This window comes from Ruditapes philippinarum, unplaced genomic scaffold, assembly GCF_026571515.1.
Source record: "Ruditapes philippinarum isolate M1 unplaced genomic scaffold, ASM2657151v2 ctg712_1_1_1_1, whole genome shotgun sequence".
Lineage (NCBI taxonomy): Eukaryota > Metazoa > Mollusca > Bivalvia > Venerida > Veneridae > Ruditapes > Ruditapes philippinarum.
In genome coordinates this window covers 186,508-207,940 of record NW_026865594.1, presented here as the reverse complement: position 1 = coordinate 207,940, position 21,433 = coordinate 186,508, and the positions used below count along the sequence as shown (strand labels likewise).

The 21,433-nt window shown below is 31.9% G+C and overlaps 1 protein-coding gene across 2 annotated transcripts; it reads left to right on the top strand.

Moving 5' to 3' along the window:
• The first annotated feature begins 123 nt into the window (after positions 1-123).
• On the top strand, positions 124-18,117 carry LOC132729658 (interleukin-1 receptor accessory protein-like 1-B). 2 transcript variants are annotated; one of them, XM_060715461.1, is made up of 11 exons: positions 124-318; positions 1,334-1,412; positions 3,338-3,527; positions 4,905-5,035; positions 10,953-11,086; positions 11,581-11,700; positions 12,613-12,706; positions 13,388-13,549; positions 14,167-14,304; positions 15,310-15,446; positions 15,961-18,117. In XM_060715461.1, exons 2-11 carry the CDS (start codon positions 1,346-1,348, stop codon positions 16,513-16,515), a joined length of 1,728 nt encoding a protein of 575 aa, XP_060571444.1. In that variant the 5' UTR covers positions 124-318; positions 1,334-1,345; the 3' UTR covers positions 16,516-18,117. The 2 variants fall into 2 exon arrangements, with proteins under 2 accessions (XP_060571444.1, XP_060571445.1); XM_060715462.1 differs by lacking the exon at positions 124-318 and adding an exon at positions 551-808.
• Positions 18,118-21,433: the final 3,316 nt, after the last annotated feature.

Here is a 21,433-nt window from a genome sequence, read left to right as displayed (position 1 = left end):
GAATCAAAAAAGGGTGATTTATATATTTAAAACTTTTACTGATATTTATTGAATTGCTATACCGCTTATATAAATTTATGTAAAGCTAAATTTAGAATTCCTAAAAATCAAGTTTCGTTTTCTATTTAGGTCAAATCAATTTAAAATTAGCACAACCACTTTGTTGGTAGTATGTATCATTTTATCGATAAATTTTACATTTTTGGGTCAACACTTAACACGTTTGATTTGTGTGAATATTTGCGTTAAAATGCGTTGACTTTATGACAGGCAATATTTGCAAATTAAGCCTGGATAATAAAATCATAGATTTAAAAGGTAAGTTTGAACATTTTTATGTCGTCCATTTTTCATTTTTATGCCCCACTTAAGACGCTTTGTCCGTCCGTCCGCTGAACTGATGTCACGTTATATACGTTTGTAAATAACAAAACTGTGGGGTGTGGTGGGGTGCGGGGGGGGGGCTTTTGTTTAGAATGGACACGTTGTAAGTTTATTGTTGTTTTTCGTTGTTGTTGTTGATGTTTGTCCTAGTGTATACGTTAAGAGGTTAAAGAATTCTATGTAAACATACTCCTATACATTTAATTATGATGTACATGTAGGTCGTTGTTAATGTAGATCTAAGTATTGTGTTACTCTAATGAAATATGATATTGTTATAAGCATTTTCTGAAAATCAGATTTAAATCAAAATAAGAGCAACATTTAAGGTTGACTACTGAATGCATGCATGCATATTATTAAACAAAATACAGGAATGCATTGTTCTGATTGTGGACTAAATATTTCAAGATATTAGTTATAGGTACAGCTTTTTTTCTTTTCTTTTTTTTTCAGAAGAAAAAAACTGTTTATTTGATAAGACTGGTTTTTGAATTTTAAGCTGTCCCATTGTTTTGAATATTAGATAAGATTATTTGTGCAACCTGCAAACACAAACTGCTGGATTAAAAAGTTAACAGATATATATCATATAACAATAGCTTATAATATAGGTTCGGAAAATGTCAGATTTTCACACAAATCTTTGTGTAATTGTGATTAAATTATAAAAATTCTCAAGAAAAAATAATTATGGAAGTACATGAAGTACAAATTTTAACCCATTTTTATAAAATTCTCAAGAAAAAGTAATGATGGAGGTAGGCCTACATATCTGCAAGTAAATATTGCAACACATTTTTACAAAAATCTCAAAGAAAAAATAATTATGGAAGAACATAACTGTAAGTAAATATTGTAACACCATTTTATTCATTGCATATTTGTAATTCTACATGTATTAATATGGGGCCATGTCAGTGATGTATGTATAAATTACATTTTTAAGGAAAAGAGCAGAATGGGGTCAATGGTGTTGATTGCGATATTTATGTCAGGATTTCCCTACCTTGTACCTCTTGTTTATGGTAAGTACTAGTTACGAAACTCTTTTTGACGATATATGAACACTAATATGACTGGATATGAACACTCTTATGACAGTATATGATCACTCTTATGAATGTATATGAACACTTATGAAGTATATGAACACTAATGACTGTATAGGAACACTCTTATGACTGTATATGAACACACTCTTGACTGTATAGGAACACTCTTATGACTGTATATATACACTGTTATGACTGTATATGAACACTCTTATGACTGTATATGAACACTCTTATGACTGTATAAGAACACTCTTATGACTGCATATGAACACTTATGACTATATATATACACTCTTATGACTGTTTATGAACACTCTTATGACTGTATATAAACACTTATGACTATATATATATACACTCTTATGACTGTTTATGAACACACTTATGACTGCATATGAACACTTATGACTATATATATATACACTTGTATGACTGTTTATGAACACTCTTATGACTGTATATAAACACTCTTATGACTGTATATGAACACTAATGACTATATATAAACACTCTTATGACTGTATATGAACACACTTATGACTGCATATGAACACTTATGACTATATATATATATATATATACACTCTTATGACTGTTTATGAACACTCTTATGACTGTATATAAACACTCTTATGACTGTATATGAACACTAATGACTATATATAAACACTCTTATGACTGTATATGAACACTCTTATGACTGTATATGAACACTCTTATGACTGTATATAAACACTCTTATGACTTTATATGAACACTCTTATGACAGTATAAGAACACTACTGACTTATGACTGTATATGAATTCTCTTATGACTGTATATGAACACTCTTATGACAGTATAAGAACACTCTTATGACAGTATAAGAACACTCTACTGACTTATGACTGTATATGAATTCTCTTATGACTGTATATGAACACTCTTTTGAATGTATAGGAACACTCTTATGACTGTATATAAACACTCTTATGACTGTATATGAACACTCTTATGACAGTATAAGAACACTCTACTGACTTATGACTGTATATGAATTCTCTTATGACTGTATATGAAAACTATTATGACTGTATATGAACACTCTGATGAGTGTATATGAACACTCTTATGACTGTTTATGAATTCTCTTATGACTGTATATGAAAACTATTATGATTGATATAAACACTCTTATGACTTTATATGAACACTCTAATGGTTGTATATGAACACTCTAATGACAGTATATGAATAATATTTAAAATGTAAAATAAGAGACATGAGTGATGTTGCACTTTCAAACAGACTCAAATGCTCAAAAGTTCATTTTTGGAAAAAAAATGCTAATTACTATACAGTCTCATTTGAAATGTAAAATAAACATCTTTTAAATACACACTGCAAAAAAACATGTTACAATTTATGTTCTACACACTACAGGATTACACATAATGTCATTAAAAACTGTCAGTTTTTATAAAAATAGGCCAAATCATTTTGACAGGTAATAGGGAATGCAGCTTCTCAAATATAGTTTGTACATTTTTCTATTCAAATTAGACATATTCAGGAAGAATTTACTAGATTTCAATTAAAGTCTTTTACCCAAAGATGAGCATAGTATATCTTTAAGTGTTTAGGTTTTCAAAAGTTAATTTTACTTTGTATTAATAGATCCCCCTTTTTCAGAATTGCAAAGGGAACATTATGCTTTCCAATAAGTCACCACTTCTCAATAATTCATCATTTATGGCTAGATCTACAAAATTGTATGGATGAGTGGTTAAGAGTCCAATTAAAAGACATTGAAATTCATTTCATTCAAGAACACTTAAAAGTTTTAATCTTGTTTTTTTCACAGCCTTGATTAATCAAGTGTGTCTTTGAATAGTTTTTAAATCATTTATTTCAGGATATGATGTTACAGCACCAGGTTTAAACAGGCCAGAACCACCAAAGTTTGTAGAAAATCCGACCTGGCCTGACAGGAGCTATTATGATGAAGATGGTCCAGCTATTGTGCTTAACTGTAGATTGACCAATATTAGTTACACTCTACTCTGGTACAAAAATGGTCAGCCTTTAGATGTTGTGAAAAACCAGTATCCTTGTATGACTTCCTGCATACCTAATTTTTTTCATTTTTTAAGGAATTAAGTGAAGTTAAAGTAATATGATTATGTAATGATGTTGGTAGAACATCATAATACTGATGATGAGCCTAATAATGTGCAAAAACTAAAGTTGGTGAATTAACATAAAGAATGTTTCCCATATATAAGGACACAGACCACTCTTGGTGGTAAGCTAGCTTTTCACCAACAGTGGTTGGTGTGCCTTGAAATGTTACAATTATTACATTTTAAGTAATTAAGTAAAGCCAAAGATGTGCTTAAACTGTTAAATGTGCATTTATGGATCATATAGGAATGTCTACTTTTTTCATACCCTCGAAAAATAACATGCTAGCTTTATTTTTGTTTATGATATGAGCCGATGAAATTCCTTCAGTCTCATCTCGAAAATATACCAAACTTGAATATAAGCCACTACAATCCTTACCAAAATTTAAAATAAGCTGTGGTTTACTTTCGAATTTTTAGGGTTTAAGGTGAAATTAGTTATGGTCCGCTATGCCAAGATAAATCAAAGCACAGAAGGCGCTGAATTTGTTTGGGTGAAGATGAAGGTTGTGAGATTATAAACCAATTTGTTTTTGTATAATGCCACCAATGCTTTCCAGTGTTTTAATTGTAGTAAATTGGCTATAAGACTAATTGCAACACTGATATTCAATTCAATGTTTATTTGACTTGAACAATTTGAAAAAAAAAATGAGTTGCCTTAACTGGGATTTGAACTCCAGACCTCTCGCTTCTGAAGCAAGCGCGCAAACCCCTCGGCCACGGTGAAATTATATCTTTAAGGCCTGAAGAAAACCATATTATTCTAAATTAGGGTTTGAAACCCTTATTATTTCGACGCTAACTGTTGTTTAACACAGGTTTAAATAATTATGGAGCTTACTATAAGCATGTGTATCTATAAAGAGTAAAACAATATTAGAAATTTTCGACCATTCGGGAACTATTTTGCTTGAAAATTAATGCGCCTGTCATTTGACCATCTTTACGCAGTGATCTCCCCTGAATTTTTTGGCGTAAGTGTACATATAAAGGGAAGTGACTGCTTCAAAAAAGCGGACTACTTTAGGCAATTGCAATTAACAGCATCAGGGTCTGAAATTTCGCTACCATTATTTGTTTGGTCTAACGACCCAAACAAATAAAAATTCCACTCATCTGCCTGAGACTGGAAAACTGCTTGTTAAAATCCAAACCCACTCTGGAATACACAGTAAATACACCATGTAGTAATTTTATGGCCCACCCTCCAGTAAAAACAAATCCTGGATAGGTGTGCCTGTTAAGTTTCATAAATTCTTTCTATCTTGAAATTATTCCTTAACAGATTTACAGACTTTTGCTACAAGACCAAAATCAGACGCTGGTTTTTGAGGACCCAAAACAGTTCCAGTCAGGGGTGTATAAATGTTTGGCCTATAATATAGCAGGAAATGTCAGTCATTCAGGAGATATTCTTATAACAGGTAAACAATTATTGTGATTAGAGGGCAAACACTTCTTTTTTCATGCACTGACATCTGCAGAAGCGCACGGATGGACTTAAAGTTCAAGCCTGCAGAGGATGACTTAAATAAAGTCTGCCTTGGCTTGTGCAGATGTAAGTGCTTGAAAAAATGTGGATTTATTCTGGCATAAAAGTTTATGTCTGTTTTGGTAATTCTGTGTTTTGTTATTTGTTTTTCATTGAAAGTAAGGCTTTTCACATGCATACTTGATGTCATTTGGCAGGCATGTTTTGATAATAAAGTTACCAGGGCCATCACTCTAGTTGCTATTTTTACATGCTGCCTTAAGTCATGCATATTAAAAAATTTAGTGCAACAAACAGCTTGTGCTGGTACTTTGATTTTGATGCATTAATGCAATAGCATGTTTTCTGCTCTGTAAATATACTCATGCATGGACAGATTTTTGTTAACAACAGTTTTTTATGTTAACAAAAATAACGAGGAAATTAGACATGGTGTTGTGTTGGTAGTTTTCACTGTAGTATGCCACTTTGAATTTACCAGAACACAGTTCAACCATGACAGGCTGTCAATAGATTTACCCATACTTAAGTTGCCTTACTTTCATGAGGAACTGATAACTTTTGTACATGCCAGAGCAGAAGAAGAGTGTGAATGACAGTATAAAGGATTTCATGATCTATTACAATGAAAATGACCTGCAGCATCTGGGAATTGAACCCACAGGTCTCTACCTATTGAGCTAACCTGATCGTATATTTATAATAATAAGACACATTTAGAGTCCTTTAAGTAGTGCAGTCTTAACCAAACTTTTTTTAGGAAGGGTATAAAATTCATATATTTGTCCTGACTGTTACATGTTAACATTTCTTTTATGGAAGTGGATGTAAAATTACATGTTGTTAGGTGTGTGGACCTATTATGATATGAATCAGTTTTTGTATGGTAAAAGCTGTGAAATTCTAGCAAAGATAATTGACGCCTTTGTTCTAATGATCATAATGTTTCAGCCATTACACAAATATAAAGGTCAGAATAGGCCTGTGCATTGACAAGTGGAATATACAATGTATTGCTGCATTTTCATCATATTATCTACAGTTTAAGCAATACTTTTATGTACTTATTCTATAAAGGGGAGTAGAAAATCAGATTTTTTTGTATAATATATAGCTCAAACTACTATTATATTTTGACCTTCATTTATCTATTTGTCTGACACATAATCTTATTGTTTAAACTGCTTAATATTGATTAACTCTCAAAATATGTTGTTTAAATCAACTTTTCAAAAGCTGATAGTATAATATCCATGATAATTTTTTGTTAATCCTCCAAATGTAATCATTAATTTTAATCCTCCAAATGTTATGTTAAACTCTTCAAATGTTATTTTAAACTCTCCAAATGTTACTGTTTAACCCGCCAAATGTTATTGATAGACCCTTAAAATGTTACTGTTAAACCCTTCATATGTAATTTAATTCAAACTTCCAAATGAAACTGTTAAACCCTCCAAATGTTTCTATTTAACCCTTAAAATGTTACTGTTAAACCCTCCAAATGTAACTATTAAATCCTCCAAATGTAACTGTTAAACCCTCCAAATGTAACTATTTAACCCTCAAAATGTTACTGTTAAACCCTCCAAATGTAACTATTAAATCCTCCAAATGTTACTGTTAAACCTGTCTAATCCTCCAAATGTAACTGTTAAACCCTCCAAATGTAACTATTTAACCCTCAAAATGTTACTGTAAAACCCTCCAAATGTAACTATTAAACCCTTAAATGTAACTATTAAACCCTCCAAATGTAACTATTTAACCCTCCAAATGTAACTATTAAACCCTCCAAATGTAACTAACCCTCCAAATGTTACTATTTACCCCTCAAAATGTAACTATTAAACCCTCCAAATGTTTCTATTTAACCCTCCAAATGTTACTATTTAACCCTCCAAATGTAACTATTAAACCCTCCAAATGTAACTATTAAACCCTCCAAATGTAACTATTTAACCCTCCAAATGTAACTATTTAACCCTTCAAATGTAACTAACCCTCAAAATGTTACTATTTAACCCTCCAAATGTAACTATTAAACCCTTAAATGTAACTTTTAAACCCTCCAAATGTAACTATTTAACCCTCTAAATGAAACTATTAAACCCTCCAAATGTAACTAACCCTCCAAATGTTACTATTTACCCCTCAAAATGTAACTATTAAACCCTACAAATGTTTCTATTTAACCCTCAAAATGTTACTATTTAACCCTCCAAATGTAACTATTAAACCCTCCAAATGTAACTATTAAATCCTCCAAATGTAACAATTTAACCCTCCAAATGTAACTATTTAACCCTCCAAATGTAACTAACCCTCCAAATGTTTTTATTTACCCCTCCAAATGTAACTATTAAACCCTCCAAATGTTACCATTAAACCCTCCAAATGTAACTGTTAAACCCTCCAAATGTAACTATTAAACCCTCCAAATGTTACTGTTAAACCCTTAAAATGTAAGTATTAAACCCTCCAAATATAACTATTAAACCTTCCAAATGTTACTGTTAAACCCTTCAAATGTAACTATTGAACCCTCCAAATGCAACTATTAAATCCTTCAAATGGTACTGTTTATCCCTCCAAATGGTACTGTTAAACCCTCCAAATGTTACTGTTAAACCATCCAAATGTTACTGTTTTACCCTCCAAATGTAACTTGTAAACCCTCCATTGAGTGTAACTGTAACTTCAAACCCCCAAATGATATTGTAAAACCACCCAAATTTTATTGTTAAAATGTCCTACTGTTTTTACTAAACCCTTCAGCTGATGTTAAACCCTTCAAATGATTTTTAAACCGTCACAATTTTATGGTCTAACCTTCTAAAAGCACCTTTGACCTATTGTATATGTGACAGACTGATGAGCATAATATGATAATCTTTTAAGCCTAAAAATCTGCATAATTTCATTTATGGATTCATTAAACTTCTTTTTTCCCAATTTCTTATGGTTACTTTGTAATCATTTCCAAGTATTAAAGGAATGAACGACTTACTGTGTTTTTGCCAAAAACAAGTGAAAAAGTCAGTGAAACTATATCATATATATGGTTTCGCTTTCAATTTAATGAATACATATTAATGAAATCATTTTGTGTTGTTTTTATAAGTACAAATGTACTTGTTTCAAGAGGCACTTGACATTTGACATTAATTTTAGATATAATAGGAAAGATAATGATATAAAAGGCAATTTAATATCCCATAATTGTTTATAATACTTAGAATTAAGGCAATGATGTTGACCTTATTGTTGCATGCTACTAGTGTGAAGTCATGCAGTCATGCACTTCCGTATAGACAAAATGTTGTATAATTTGTCATGTAATAAGTCATGTAACTTTTGTAGAGTCAATAAGGCCTACATTTCTTTAAACTTAAATTGTTACCAGGGATTTTTTAAAGTTTGATTTATAGCCAATATTTGGTCATATTCCCATCAGAAAATAGTTTATTATTTTCCCCATCCACAGGAAAAAAAATCCCAATTGAAAGAAATAAAATATTGAATAATAAAATTTAAAATCTTTAAAAATAAGGGCTTCTTCACTGTTGTGGTGCTTAAATGTTTGAAGATGCCATCCTAGACAGTGATTCTTTGCATTCATTTAATCACTGTAAAATTTACCTAATGCATTTATAATGTCCCTGATTTTTAACAAAACATCGCTGAAATTCCCAATGAGTATGGGTCATGTTCCCAAACTCCTGGGGAAAAAAACCTGGCTACTTGCATAGAGTCATGCTGTATATCACATCTGTATTAAGACAAGTTGGTAATGTTCTGGTGAGGGTTCTTGTAACACAGAAAAGGAAGAAATATAGAAAGCTAATCTTACTATGGCTCTTTACTGCTTAATTTTATAATTTTGATGTTGAAATCCCTTAAAGTAACAATGAATTCTTCCAAATCTCAAGCAGGGTGAGTCCATTATACAAATCAAGAATGTTTAGGGTTAATTGCTTGTTCAAGAGGTTCATTAGCAATACTGAAATATTTTTTGGGTTTTCTCAGGGAAAGTTTTGTTAAGACAATGGTACAGTCAATAATATTGTACTATGAAAGTTCCCTGTGGTACAAACTAATTGACAATTATAATAGTTGTCATATACTTCCTGATGTTTTCTTTGAAATTTATCATATAACAATTATCATGTTGATAATAGGAGTTAAGTGTCCTAGTGTTTTAAGTGTCTGTTTTGATAAAATATATGTTTGATGCATTGTCATTTGGATTGAAATATTCATCCTGCATGTAACCAAATGACAGATATAAAGGATATTGAAAAAGTGTCAAATTTATAATATTATAGAAGTCGTTGAATAAAATAATATCATGCTCACCTTGATTCAGTACTAAATTTATGGAACAAGTTGAATAAAATTATAACATGTGAGCCACTGGCAAGCATAATATTATTTTATTCAACAAGTTCAATCAATTTAATATCATTTTATTCAACGAGTTCAAAAACTTTAATAATGAACCTATACAAATATAATATTCTTTTTATCTTATATCTAAAGTAAGAACTAAGGTTACTGTTCAAAAAAATCACTTTATCATTGACACCCTTATAGAGGAAATGCTATCTTTTAGAATGTCTTAAAGCTATGTATAATGCAAATGGGAGTCTCATCAAATTATATACACGGTTGGCAATACCATCTCTACGGAGTCGCAAAAGTGATGAATTCCAATCAGAACAGCAATCTGAATCGCAACACAAGTCATGTCAGATAATTTTTTCCTTGTATATTCTACCTCATTCTACAATATTTTTTAAAAAGTTTATTTATTACCCCAATACAATCATGTTATTCAATGGAAATTTAAGCTGACTTCACTTGTTACTATTTTCTTACATTTGTGTGTGAACTTACAACTTCATATGGCAAAATGACATGATCTTAAGAAGTTTCATTCTAAAATGTGCCAAAAGGACGTCAATCATCTTGCACCCTCCAGGTCAAATAAAAGTTCCAGTATGGGTATATTTTACAGAAACACCAGTCTGATGTACAAGAATGTGGTTTTAAGCCCTCCTTTGGTCACATTATCTTTCCTTAATACTTATGATACTTAATTAATAGGTGTGATTAATGCCTAATTAATGTAATTGCAAGTTATTTTGTCTATGTAGCATTAGCATATTAAGCAGCCTCCAACATCATGATCAATATATGCAAATGAAAAGGGTGTGATATAGAATTTTATAATAGGTTTGTTTCATGCATATTCTTTATTGTAACAAATTTATAAAAAGTGACAAAATGTTCCTTATCTGAATAAAAATCATCTAAGATGTTATCCATTACTCAGCAAATATGGGATTTTCAAAGCTAACATACTTTTACCATAACAGCTTCATGGTCACAATATATTAGTCATCCTGTTGCATTTATTTTCCAAGCTGTAACTGTAAAAGTTTGTTTGTACCCCTGTGGATATGAGCTACAAAAATCCAAAAATATTCTTGATTTCGGAGTAATTCAGTTTATTGGAGAGAGGTTATAAAGGCTATGTTTTGTTTAATAGATAATTTTGTTGAAGAGATTTCTAACAGTCAATGTATATAATTGTAAGAAGAAATCTTGATAATTTACAATCAAACATTTGGATTCTTTCATGTAAGGAAGCTTTCCAGCTAGCTTACATGCCAGTGGTTCTACTCAAGTGCCCGTTTGTGCCTGGAATAATGCAGGGAAGGGCACCTAAAGGTCTCCCTGGATCATTGCTATATGACCTATACTGTGTCGGTGTAACGTAAAACCCAATCAAACAAACAAACAGTTAAACATTAATAAAGCCTATTTTGATAATCATTTTACAGAAAGAAAACAGGAGACCAGACCAAGAATTATTCAGACAGAACCAGTCAATACAGTAAAACATGCAAAAATTGGTGACACAGTCAACATCAGCTGTACATATGATGTAGGAGGGTCAATTGAAGCATTAATGGATGTAAGTTGAGCTAATTTAAGGCTTTAAACAAGACCTTGAACAAATCCACAATCTTCGAGCATAGTTATATAAGTTATCAAATTCTTTTTGGTGTTATGTTTGTGATTTTTGTTCTAAGCTTTATAGCTTAAACTATGAAAGTCCTAGAATTAAAATAAGTAATTGTTTCGTTGTTATACATTTGTTTTTCTGGATCTAAAGTATCATTGATTTCAATATATGTATTTTGTGTTAAAGATTAAATAATCCCAACCCTTTGTGCTAGGGCTTGTGTTTCTCCTAGCCTCTCTATGCTAAAGCTTGTGTAACACCCAGCCCCTTTGTGTTCGGGTATGTGAGATTTATTCGCTTCCCTTTGTTCACTTCATCAACAGAGTCTGTGATTTTCACCTACTTATTTTGGTTTTCATTGGTTATGTAAGAACTATTCATTTTCCAGGATTTAAAAAAAAAATGTTATATTTCATCATATAAATGTAATATATTTATTACAGTTGGATGTGGAATGGTTTAAAGGTCAACAGTCTGTAAATGATACAAGTCACACAACATATGGCCTCAACAACACATTCACCAACAACAAAATATCTTCTCTCAATATTGACAAACTTCAGGTATTGTAACTGTGTAAAATTGCTTTCAAATGGTAAAATATATGCTACAAATAAATTTTGTCTGGTTTTTTTAAAGGAACTCCATTGAGGTCTAAATTCATAAAATTTGAAATTCTTTCAGAAATCAACTGCTGTACTTAAAAATGGAAAACTATGCTATAGATGATATGTAAATAAGTACAGGGTACAAAATTGATAATCCTTTTTTGGCCAATTTGCAATGCTTTTCAATTTTGGGTCTGTCAGTTTGCAGAAAAAAAATTATTATCCCTGGGAAGCAGTTTAAGCAAATGGTCTGAATGCACACAAGTTATTGGTTCAGACATTTATACAGAAATGAAAAAATATTTTCGGTCCCTTCATGTCGAAAAACCTCAGTGGAGTCCCTTTAAGATCATTATGATGACTTTTCAACATAAATATATACTTGTGAAGGAATGTGTTTTCTTGTAAAATATGTTTGAAATCATAATATCTTGTTCTGTGATGTGCCAGATTTAATTTCTGATGTTCAATACTGGTATTTACTATAAATTCTAAATTGCACACTAGATCTTTTAAATTAAAAGTCTTGTAGAACTTTTATTCTTTTAACTTTTTAAATTTGTATATAAATAATAATTTTTCTTTTATTAACAGTTCCTTGACAATGCGCCTGCTAGTCATAATCAGAATTGATTGTTAAGCAGTATCATGTAGATGTATTTTACATCAAACCATTGATGTAAATTCAATTGTGGTGTTTTGCCCTTCACATTGTGATGTGTCATATGATTTCTAATGTTCAATGTTGGTATTTTACACCCAACCATTGATGTGAATAGTGGTGTTTTTTTGTTCTCGTTATGTTTTTGATGTGAATTTGGGTGTTTGGCCTTAATTTTGTTTATATTAAATGATGGTATTTTTCAGGAATCCGACTATGGGACATATATGTGTTATGGTGTGAACTCAAAGGGTAATGACTCTAGACTGATATCAGTTGAACCACCAGAGCATAAACTAAGTAAGTTGTTTAACTTTACCATAATTAATAATAACAGCAATGCACCATTTCATTACAAACATTTTAACTTTTGTCACACAAAGATCCTGAACAGCTGAAGGGGACATTGAGAATACCGGACCGCTGAGAAAACCGGACAAAACCCTTGGTCCGAAAGCCGTCCGGTTTTCTCAACTTTCACTGTATATCTGAAAAATCTGTGTAATATGATATGCTCTCTCTATCTAGTCAGGTGAGTTTAAATCAGTGTACACTTGTCTCTTTGATACCAGTTTGATAGAATTCTTTGTCATGTAAATATATGCTTTCCTAGTAAGATTAAAACGTATGTATATTCAATGGTGTTCTTGTGATAACTAAGCATTTGCTATTCAGACGATAGTACAGGTAATGGCTAGAAAGATAAATAGACATGCACAACACTTTTTTCCAGTGTGCCAAAAAATCGGATTACCCTGACACATTTGTAATGCATTTGCCAGAGGATGTATTTGTGTTTGAAGAAAATGTTTAAGCTATTTTTAGCACTGGTGACCTTGACCCAACTGGGCCCTAACTCCATCCAAAGGTAACTACCAAATAAAAAGACCTCTGTCAGTAGATAAAAGTTACCCCTGTAAAAGTGGAAAAAAGAGACTTTCACCTTTTCTTATAACATATATGCCTCCAATTTTATTTCAGAACACCTATCTCTCAGCCTGATCATTGGCTGTAGCACTGCAGGGGTCGTTGCTATGGTAACCATGGTTGTCATAGTGATAGCTGTAAGACATAGAAGATACAAGATACAAAAGCAGTATGAGGAACTGGAATGGCCAGATCCAGATTTCAGCCAGTATGAAGGTCAGTAAAAAAATCATGCATTACAGAGTTGTGGCCCTTTAAAGTACCAGAATGGGGCCAAAAGAATGCATAGTTTGCCTTGTCTACATGATAGTGTCAGGGTTAGAAGAATGTGCAGCCTGACCGGGAGATGAACTGCAGTTCTAATTTTTGTTTGATTTTAATACAAAACATTTTACAATAATCAATAGTTTTTAGTTTCTGCCTTTTGAACTGATGATTCTACCATGCATTGCAGAGTTGTTGCCCCTGAAAAGTAACAAAATGGAAGAAAAATTTTGATAAATATTTCTTAATCTTCTTCTCCAGTAGTGCTAAGCTTCCAGTTTTGATATTTCACATATAGAATGAATCTGTAATTATTAAGTGGTTCTCTACAAAATTTAATTTAAAACAATGACCATTGCGCCAATAATGGCTACATAATGGGGTCACCAATTGAATGAAGACTTCTATAGTGAAAATGTTAAATTGTCCTTCCTGCCCCATGTAGCTTAATGCTTGAACAATTATTTTTGCACTGAAGCCGCAACGGAGGTCTTCCTCCTCCAGTATACTGTGTCGGTGTGACATAAAACCCAATCAATCAAACATTTATTTTGCATTGCTTTTTTCAGTGCCCGACAGGAAGATAGAGTATGATGTGTTTGTATCCTACAGCAGTGAAGACATAACATGGGTGAAAGATGTGCTGTTTGAAAAACTGTGCCAACAAGGGTACAATGTGTGTATTGACTTTAAAGATTTTACTCCAGGTAATTGCATATGCATGCTAAATTTTATGTTGTTAAATAACAAATTCAAAAAATTATTCTAGTTCTATTGATGATAATTTTTCCATGTGCTTTATAAAGCTGGTTTTGATTTAGTAAAACAGATATTTTGTGTGTTATCCTAAATAAATTATAAGAATTTTGTTAAAATGTATCTACTAAGACATCTTGAAAAAGACAAATAATAAGCAGTTTTGTCATTTTTATTTGTTTGGGTCGATTAGGGGAGATCACTGCGTAAATATGGTCACATGACAGGCGGATTAATTTTCAAGCAAAACAATTCCCGAATAGTCGAAGATTTCTAATATTGTTTTATTCTTTATAGACATACATGCTTATAGTAAGCGCCATGATTATTTACACAAGTGTTGAACAACAGTTAGCGTCGTTACAAACCCTAACTAGAATAATATGGTTTTCTTCAGACCGTTAACATTTAAATTCACCGTGGCCGAGGGGTATGGGAGAAGGTCTGGAGTTCAAATCCCAGTAAAGGCAACTCATTTTTTTTCAAATTGTTTAAGTCAAATAAACATTGGAACGAATATCAGTGTTGCAATTAGTCTTATAGCCAATCTACTACAATTAAAACGCTGGAAAGCATTGGTGGCACTATACAAAAACAAATTGTTTTATAATCTCACAACCTTCACCTTTCTGACATTCTGAGACCCAAACAAATTCAGCACCTTCTGTGCTTTGATTTGTATGTGCACTAATGAAGTCAGGAAGACCAGAGGTTTCCTTCCATACGGTATCTTCAAACAAAGAAAATGATAGTCCGCAGCTGGAATTAAACAAGTGATGAACATTTATTAAGAAATAGTAAATGTGTAGAAATTATAATAAGTAAATTACAGATTTGAGGTAAAAAACATATTTCTAGATTTAGTTATTGATGGTTTTGTCCAATACAGTTGTTACAGGTAGGTTAAATAACATAATTTTATATTGTTTTTATAAGAAAATGTGTTTTTTTTTCAGGTGTGGCTGTAGCAGAAAATATAATGGATGCCATATATAAAAGTCGAAAGACAATAGTACTTATGTCGGAAAACTTTCTGAAGTCTATGTGGGGTCAATTTGAATTACAGCAAGCACATAACAGAGCTATTTTGCAGGTATGTAAACAGAATACATGATTTTAAATCACTTAAATTTATTGACCTGTCTATAAGTTGGGGTACATGAAATGCTTCAAGAATAAATATTCAAGATTCATGCCTTATAAGAGAGTATATAAGAATATTGTGATTTGATTTTTTGTAACTTTGATAGTTTTCAAAAGAGAGCAAAGTAAGCAAGAAAACTATGGAAACAAAGATTTTTAAAATTTCATGATTTAGTAACATTGTGTTGCCTTAGTGCAGTAACAGATTAACTTCTATCAAATTATTTAAAGAGTTAACCAGTTACAGCTCTAAGGTGATGATTGATACTCTACCCGGTCCCTTATAATGGCACCAAGCTAACCAGTACTGTCCTTAATGATGAATGCCAAACTGTAGCTATGATCAACTTACAAACTTCTACTAATTCATATGATTGGCAGAGAATCAAGTTCACAACACCACAGCATATGCATATTTTCACCATTGCAGCCACACTTGTTTTAATACCTCTTCTATCTTTTAGAGGACTGATGTCTTGATACTTATCAAACATGACAACAGCAAGGTTCCTGGGAAACTTTTGGGTAAAACTTTCCTTGATTGGTCAGATTTGAAAGTTCAGCCCCATTTTTGGTCACGCCTCTTCGAGGCTATTGGTGAACCAGGCAAATATACTGAAACGGGTGATACTTTCCAAGATACTGATTCTATTAATAGAAAACTATCTGAGGCTATTCAGGAAACAGAAACGCCTGAGGACTTAAAAGAAGTCGAGAACAGGCATAAAGATGGTAAAACCGGAGAAGAGATTAATAATATTTCTGAAGGAGATCAAAATGATTATGCAAAGTTTGTGAACTTAGATGAAAATGAGAATACTGACTTCACAGTGGATATAAAAGGAGATGGAACATATGCAAATAGAACAGATAACAGGATAGTTAATAATGGCGATGTGATAGGTCGTAGTGATAAGATGATTGATATTCAGGGTGTAAATTATGATGAAGTGTTTATAGATGATATGAATAAACAGGAAGACTTCTACAAGGATACAGATATTATAATAACAATATAGTGTGCTCTCTGTAAAAATTTTAGAGTAGCCACTTGAACATACTATGTAGTAAGTGGGCAGCAGTGGTATACTCCAGGGTTACATTTTTAAAACATGGTTATTTATTATGGCAATAAACAGCATTAGATTGTGTTATTGCAAGTAATTTTGCAAGCTGCTGGCATTGATATAGGGAACTGAGTATAGGCTTTATGTGCAGCTAAAAATCATCAGTATTGTAGATTTTACAATCATGATTACAGATTGATACAAAAGGGTCTTTCCATGGTAACATGTAAGCAAAATTAATATATATTTTGAACCATTTAACCTTTATCATGCTTAAAATCTTAAGTAGACTTGTCCATCTTTTGAAGTGGAACAGTCAACACTGCAGACCATGGATAATGGCAAGGGTTGTGCTATCTGATCTTGGTCTACCCTGGTTGCTAGGATAGATACTGCAGGCAAAGGGTTTATTAAAGATAAGGAAAACAAAAACTAAATAGATGTTATGAAACAGTTGGCAATTTTGATATTCAAACCTGTGTAAGCTGTTAACACAATTTGTCATACAAGTTGTATAATTGAAGATATTTTCAGTTGTATGGAAATGTGGCTATATCTTAACTAAATATGGTAATTTTCTTTGATTCAAATGTTGTATAACATACCTTTGACCTTTCAAAGTACCGTCAAATAAAAGATGTAATAGAAAGAGCATTGAAATTTGAGGTTATCTGATTTGTGCAAGGGGGTTTTAGCTGTTGGGTAGAAATCAGATAGCCAAGAGTTTTGATCATGTTATTTCTCTCTTGTATCATAGCCTTAAAGTGGCCTTTAGCTTTTATTTTCTGTTTGGAAAACAATACTGTATTGTTTCAAACTAAGTATTTCAGTAATTTTATTTTATTATGGAAAATTGCATCAAAACAGTGTCACAAGAGCTATTTATAATGCATAAGTGATGTTAGTTTTAACAATATTTAATTCCAGAATTTACAAAACATAAATATACATTACAAACAGAAGACATTGTATAATAAGAGACATGATAGACTGAAGATAATTATAAGTTAATGATATAGAATGCTAAAGAAATTATTAACTAAGTTAATTTAATTCGGAAGAAGATTTGAAAACAAGTCCAAGACTTATGTAAATTAATAGAAACAGTCTTTGTAATAGTTGTTCCAAGAATTGACCATAGGATTAAAGAAGCAACATAATTTGACTGTAAATGAATTTTATAAAAATTATTCATTAGATATACATATTTTACACCCTGTAAGGTAAACTAATCTACTAGTATATTTTCATTTTTATTATCATTATCAATAATATACTATTGTATATCCTATATGATGACTGAATAACCTATATAATATATTAAATAACTATGTTCTAAGTTGATTTAACAAGGTAAGTTACTCTGTTAAATAAAAAATAATAAATGTTTTATAGGTTGTGTCCCTTTGCTGTGTGTGTTTTAGAAAGACATTGGACTACTGAAGTTTTCACTTCTTATTATTTCTTTTTGTGATATGGCAGTTAATATATATAAACATTGTGTATATTGATATTATACTAAAAGATATGCAGAGAAATAAAAATGTAAAAGAAGGTATTTTATTTTTGAGCCAGGCTCATTTTGCTCTTTTAAGAAGTTGCCATTTATTGGATGAGTAGAAGGGAAGTAGCGGTAATAAATATATGTGACTTGATATGATGAACTTGCCAAGCTGCCCTTTTAGGGGTATCAAGATTAAAGTTAAAATTGTCGATCAATAGTATAGATCCTGGTCAGACTGCACGGATGTACAGGGAGGCCAGAATATATACATTTTTGTTCCAGCATGTCTAAGGGTTAAACATCATATTAGCTCTACCACTGTACATGTGGAGGCATATAGTTCTACTTAAGTTTGGATGAGACAAAATAAAATTAAGCGGACATTATAATTATTTGTCTCGCCTTCTCGAATGTGAATTCCGCAAAAATGGAACTTTCACTATAATTATACAATGTAAATAAAGTCATCAGTTATTCCCATCTTCCTCCATACAAGGTAGCTTGAAGTTCACCATGATAACCTACCTACTGTAACTGTATAATCCAAAATCCAACAAAAATTATTAATTGTAATTATAGACTAATGGTTAATGGGCCTGTCATGCAACTCGGGGGAGGGTGTTCATGGGTCTGAGCCCTAATTGAAGTTGATCATGATCACTATTTTTATTAATAACAATACATCAATACTGGGTAACTTCAGGAAGTGGGCTTGAGTCTGATTGGTATAAGAATAACTTGCCAGATTGGTTAAGGTCAATGACATTGAACCACTGGCCTGTCACTATTGGGGTTTGAATCTCAGGAGCGAACTTTGGATTCTTTCTTGTGAGGGAGCTCAGTCAAGCTAGCATCAGGAAGTTTGGTAGTTCTACTTAGATGCCTGAAATTCTTAACAAATCATGCAAAATGATTGATTTCTAGCTTACGGAACATTAGCGGTTCTACTGAGGTGTCCGTTAGTGCCTGAAACATTTGGCACAGTGGGGTAACTGAGGTCTTCGTCTACCAGTAAAGCTGGAAAGTCGCCCTATGACCTATTATGTGTTGGTGCAACATAAAACCCAATAAAAAAAGTTGGTTATGATTAATTTATATGTAAAAGTTTAGATCTGATAGGAGTCAATAAATTTCATAAGATAATAACAAGATGTCTTTACAAATAGAAAGAAATGTTTGTAACAAGAATTTAAATAAAAATATTTTTTTTTTTTATAAAAGTTGATCATAATTATGATCATATGAGGTAAGTGGTTGTACTGTGTAATATCATTCAGTCATGGCAAATATTTCACTTGCACGGGACAGACCCAAGGTCTTTTGTTTGTTACTGTTTACATAAAAATGTCAGGCTTCCTGAATGGGCAATATCTAGAGAAGGACAGAGATAGGCTACCCAGACTGTTTGTCATTTTTTGAGAACCAGTCCTATATGCTACCCCAGACAGGTTGTCACTTTTGAAAAACCAGTCTGATGTTTGTTAAATAGTTTTATCTCGACAATGTTGACATTTTGTAACATTTATGTAACATTGGTCTACAAAATATCAAGCATTGTATGCAATTTTCATTCACAAATGTTCGAGAACAAGTCATTAATTTTACAAAAAGCCTCGACAGTTTTCTATTTATTTCTTAATTCTTTTTCACACCTGTTTGAAAGGAAACAAATAGTTTGTTTTATTTGGTTTTTATTTTCTAATTTTATTTTGTTATCAATGTTGAACGTGCTACAGTTGAGAGTGTCAATGGAAAATATTTATATTGTACTGCAAATTCTTATCATGTACATGTACTAAATGGAAGACATTCAGTTTATTAAGTGTCTTTCCATTTGTCCGTCTGTCTGTATTTACCTAGATTAGTTTCTTATACAGACTTCATTAACTATGATCTGTAACCCCAGGGGCGAATACAGAACAGAGTTTATATAATCATCTTTGCAGGGTAACTTTAAATTACATGTATTATAGTATATTACAATCAGATATGTGCCATGATTATAAAGACGTACATGAGTAGTTAACAGTCTACAATACAGAAACCAGTTGTTTGACAACTAAATATGATCCAGTCAGTAAATATGTTACTACAACCAGTGATTTATTAATAAATTTGTTGTGTCGACTTCTGTCGTCAGATTCTACATGTGAAAGAGCTTACAGAATGTCGGTGGTTCTATTCGAAGGCGCTAGTTTGTGGCTGAAATAATGCTCGGAGGTATTCCTCTACCAGTAAAGCTTGAAAGGCACCATATGACCTATATTATTTTGGTGCGGAAAAAAAAAATTACAGATATTTTAAAATTGATATAACTTAAACTGCATTTATCATTATTTGCAGTCTATTCCCAATTGTGCTATATGTTTCAAAAAGTTTTATTTTTTATGCATGCTTCTTTAAAAGACAAAAATTATAATGAAGTGGCCCCCTATAATCGTATAATCATAATCTTTATTACAGAAACGGTTATTATCTTTAGATCTGCTATATCATTGCAAAATCGTCGACATTCTGATTAAATATTTTTGCATATAATACATTTTAAAAATATTATTTTCTTAACAGCAATATGGACTTGTTTAAAGGGTCATATACCCTCCATGAGATTTACAAAGGAACAATTGTCAATATAAATATTTACAAAGAAAAGAATTGGTACTTAAGCTTTGATCTATTATATAGTTACCAGCCAAACAAGTAGTTTTGTAAACAAATTGTTACGGTAGCATATTACATAATGTAAAAGACTTTAAGCAGGGGGTGGTGATGTTTTTTATTGTCGTATACCTTCTGAAAATTGCACCTTGGTATAATATATGGCTTTCCTTTCATTATAGGAAAAGTGTTATGAAAATGGAACTATGGCTGGTATTGTCAGATTTCATTTTTACCGTTACTATTTTAAAATAAATGAGTCGATATTAGTCGACCTTGCATTGACTTTGGCTTTGGTTAAGGTTTAACCCTTACAATGCTAAATATCCTAAATAGCCTGATGTAATGTGTAGGGGTTGTGTTCATTGAACGTGGCACTTCCTTGTTGATCTTGTTTTTCATATTTTGTCCATCTTTCAGTCTGATAAAACCATAAATGTCACCGCCTCCGTGGTCGAGGGGTTAGAGTCGATGACTTCTAATCCAGTTACCTCTCTGGCGTGGGTTTGATCCCCAGGAGATGCTTTGGTAGTTTAGCACGGAGGAAGGTAGTCTAGTGCTGGTGTAACTCTCAAGGAACGATGGTTAGGAAACTACCCGCCTATATGACTGAAATACTGTTGGTGTTTGAGGAAAAGGCGTAAAATGAAACAAACAAACAATAAAACCATAAACTGACTGAATAGCATACAGTGGAGACCCTTAACA

What these genes read in the sequence shown, in the direction of transcription:
- LOC132729658 (XM_060715461.1), top strand. Translation starts at nt 1,346, where the DNA reads ATGGGGTCAATGGTGTTGATTGCGATATTTATGTCAGGATTTCCCTAC. An exon ending in CAATTGAAGCATTAATGGAT is followed by an intron (nt 11,087 to 11,580) that starts GTAAGTTGAGCT and finishes TATTTATTACAG; the next exon opens with TTGGATGTGGAATGGTTTAA. An exon ending in TCAATATTGACAAACTTCAG is followed by an intron (nt 11,701 to 12,612) that starts GTATTGTAACTG and finishes GGTATTTTTCAG; the next exon opens with GAATCCGACTATGGGACATA.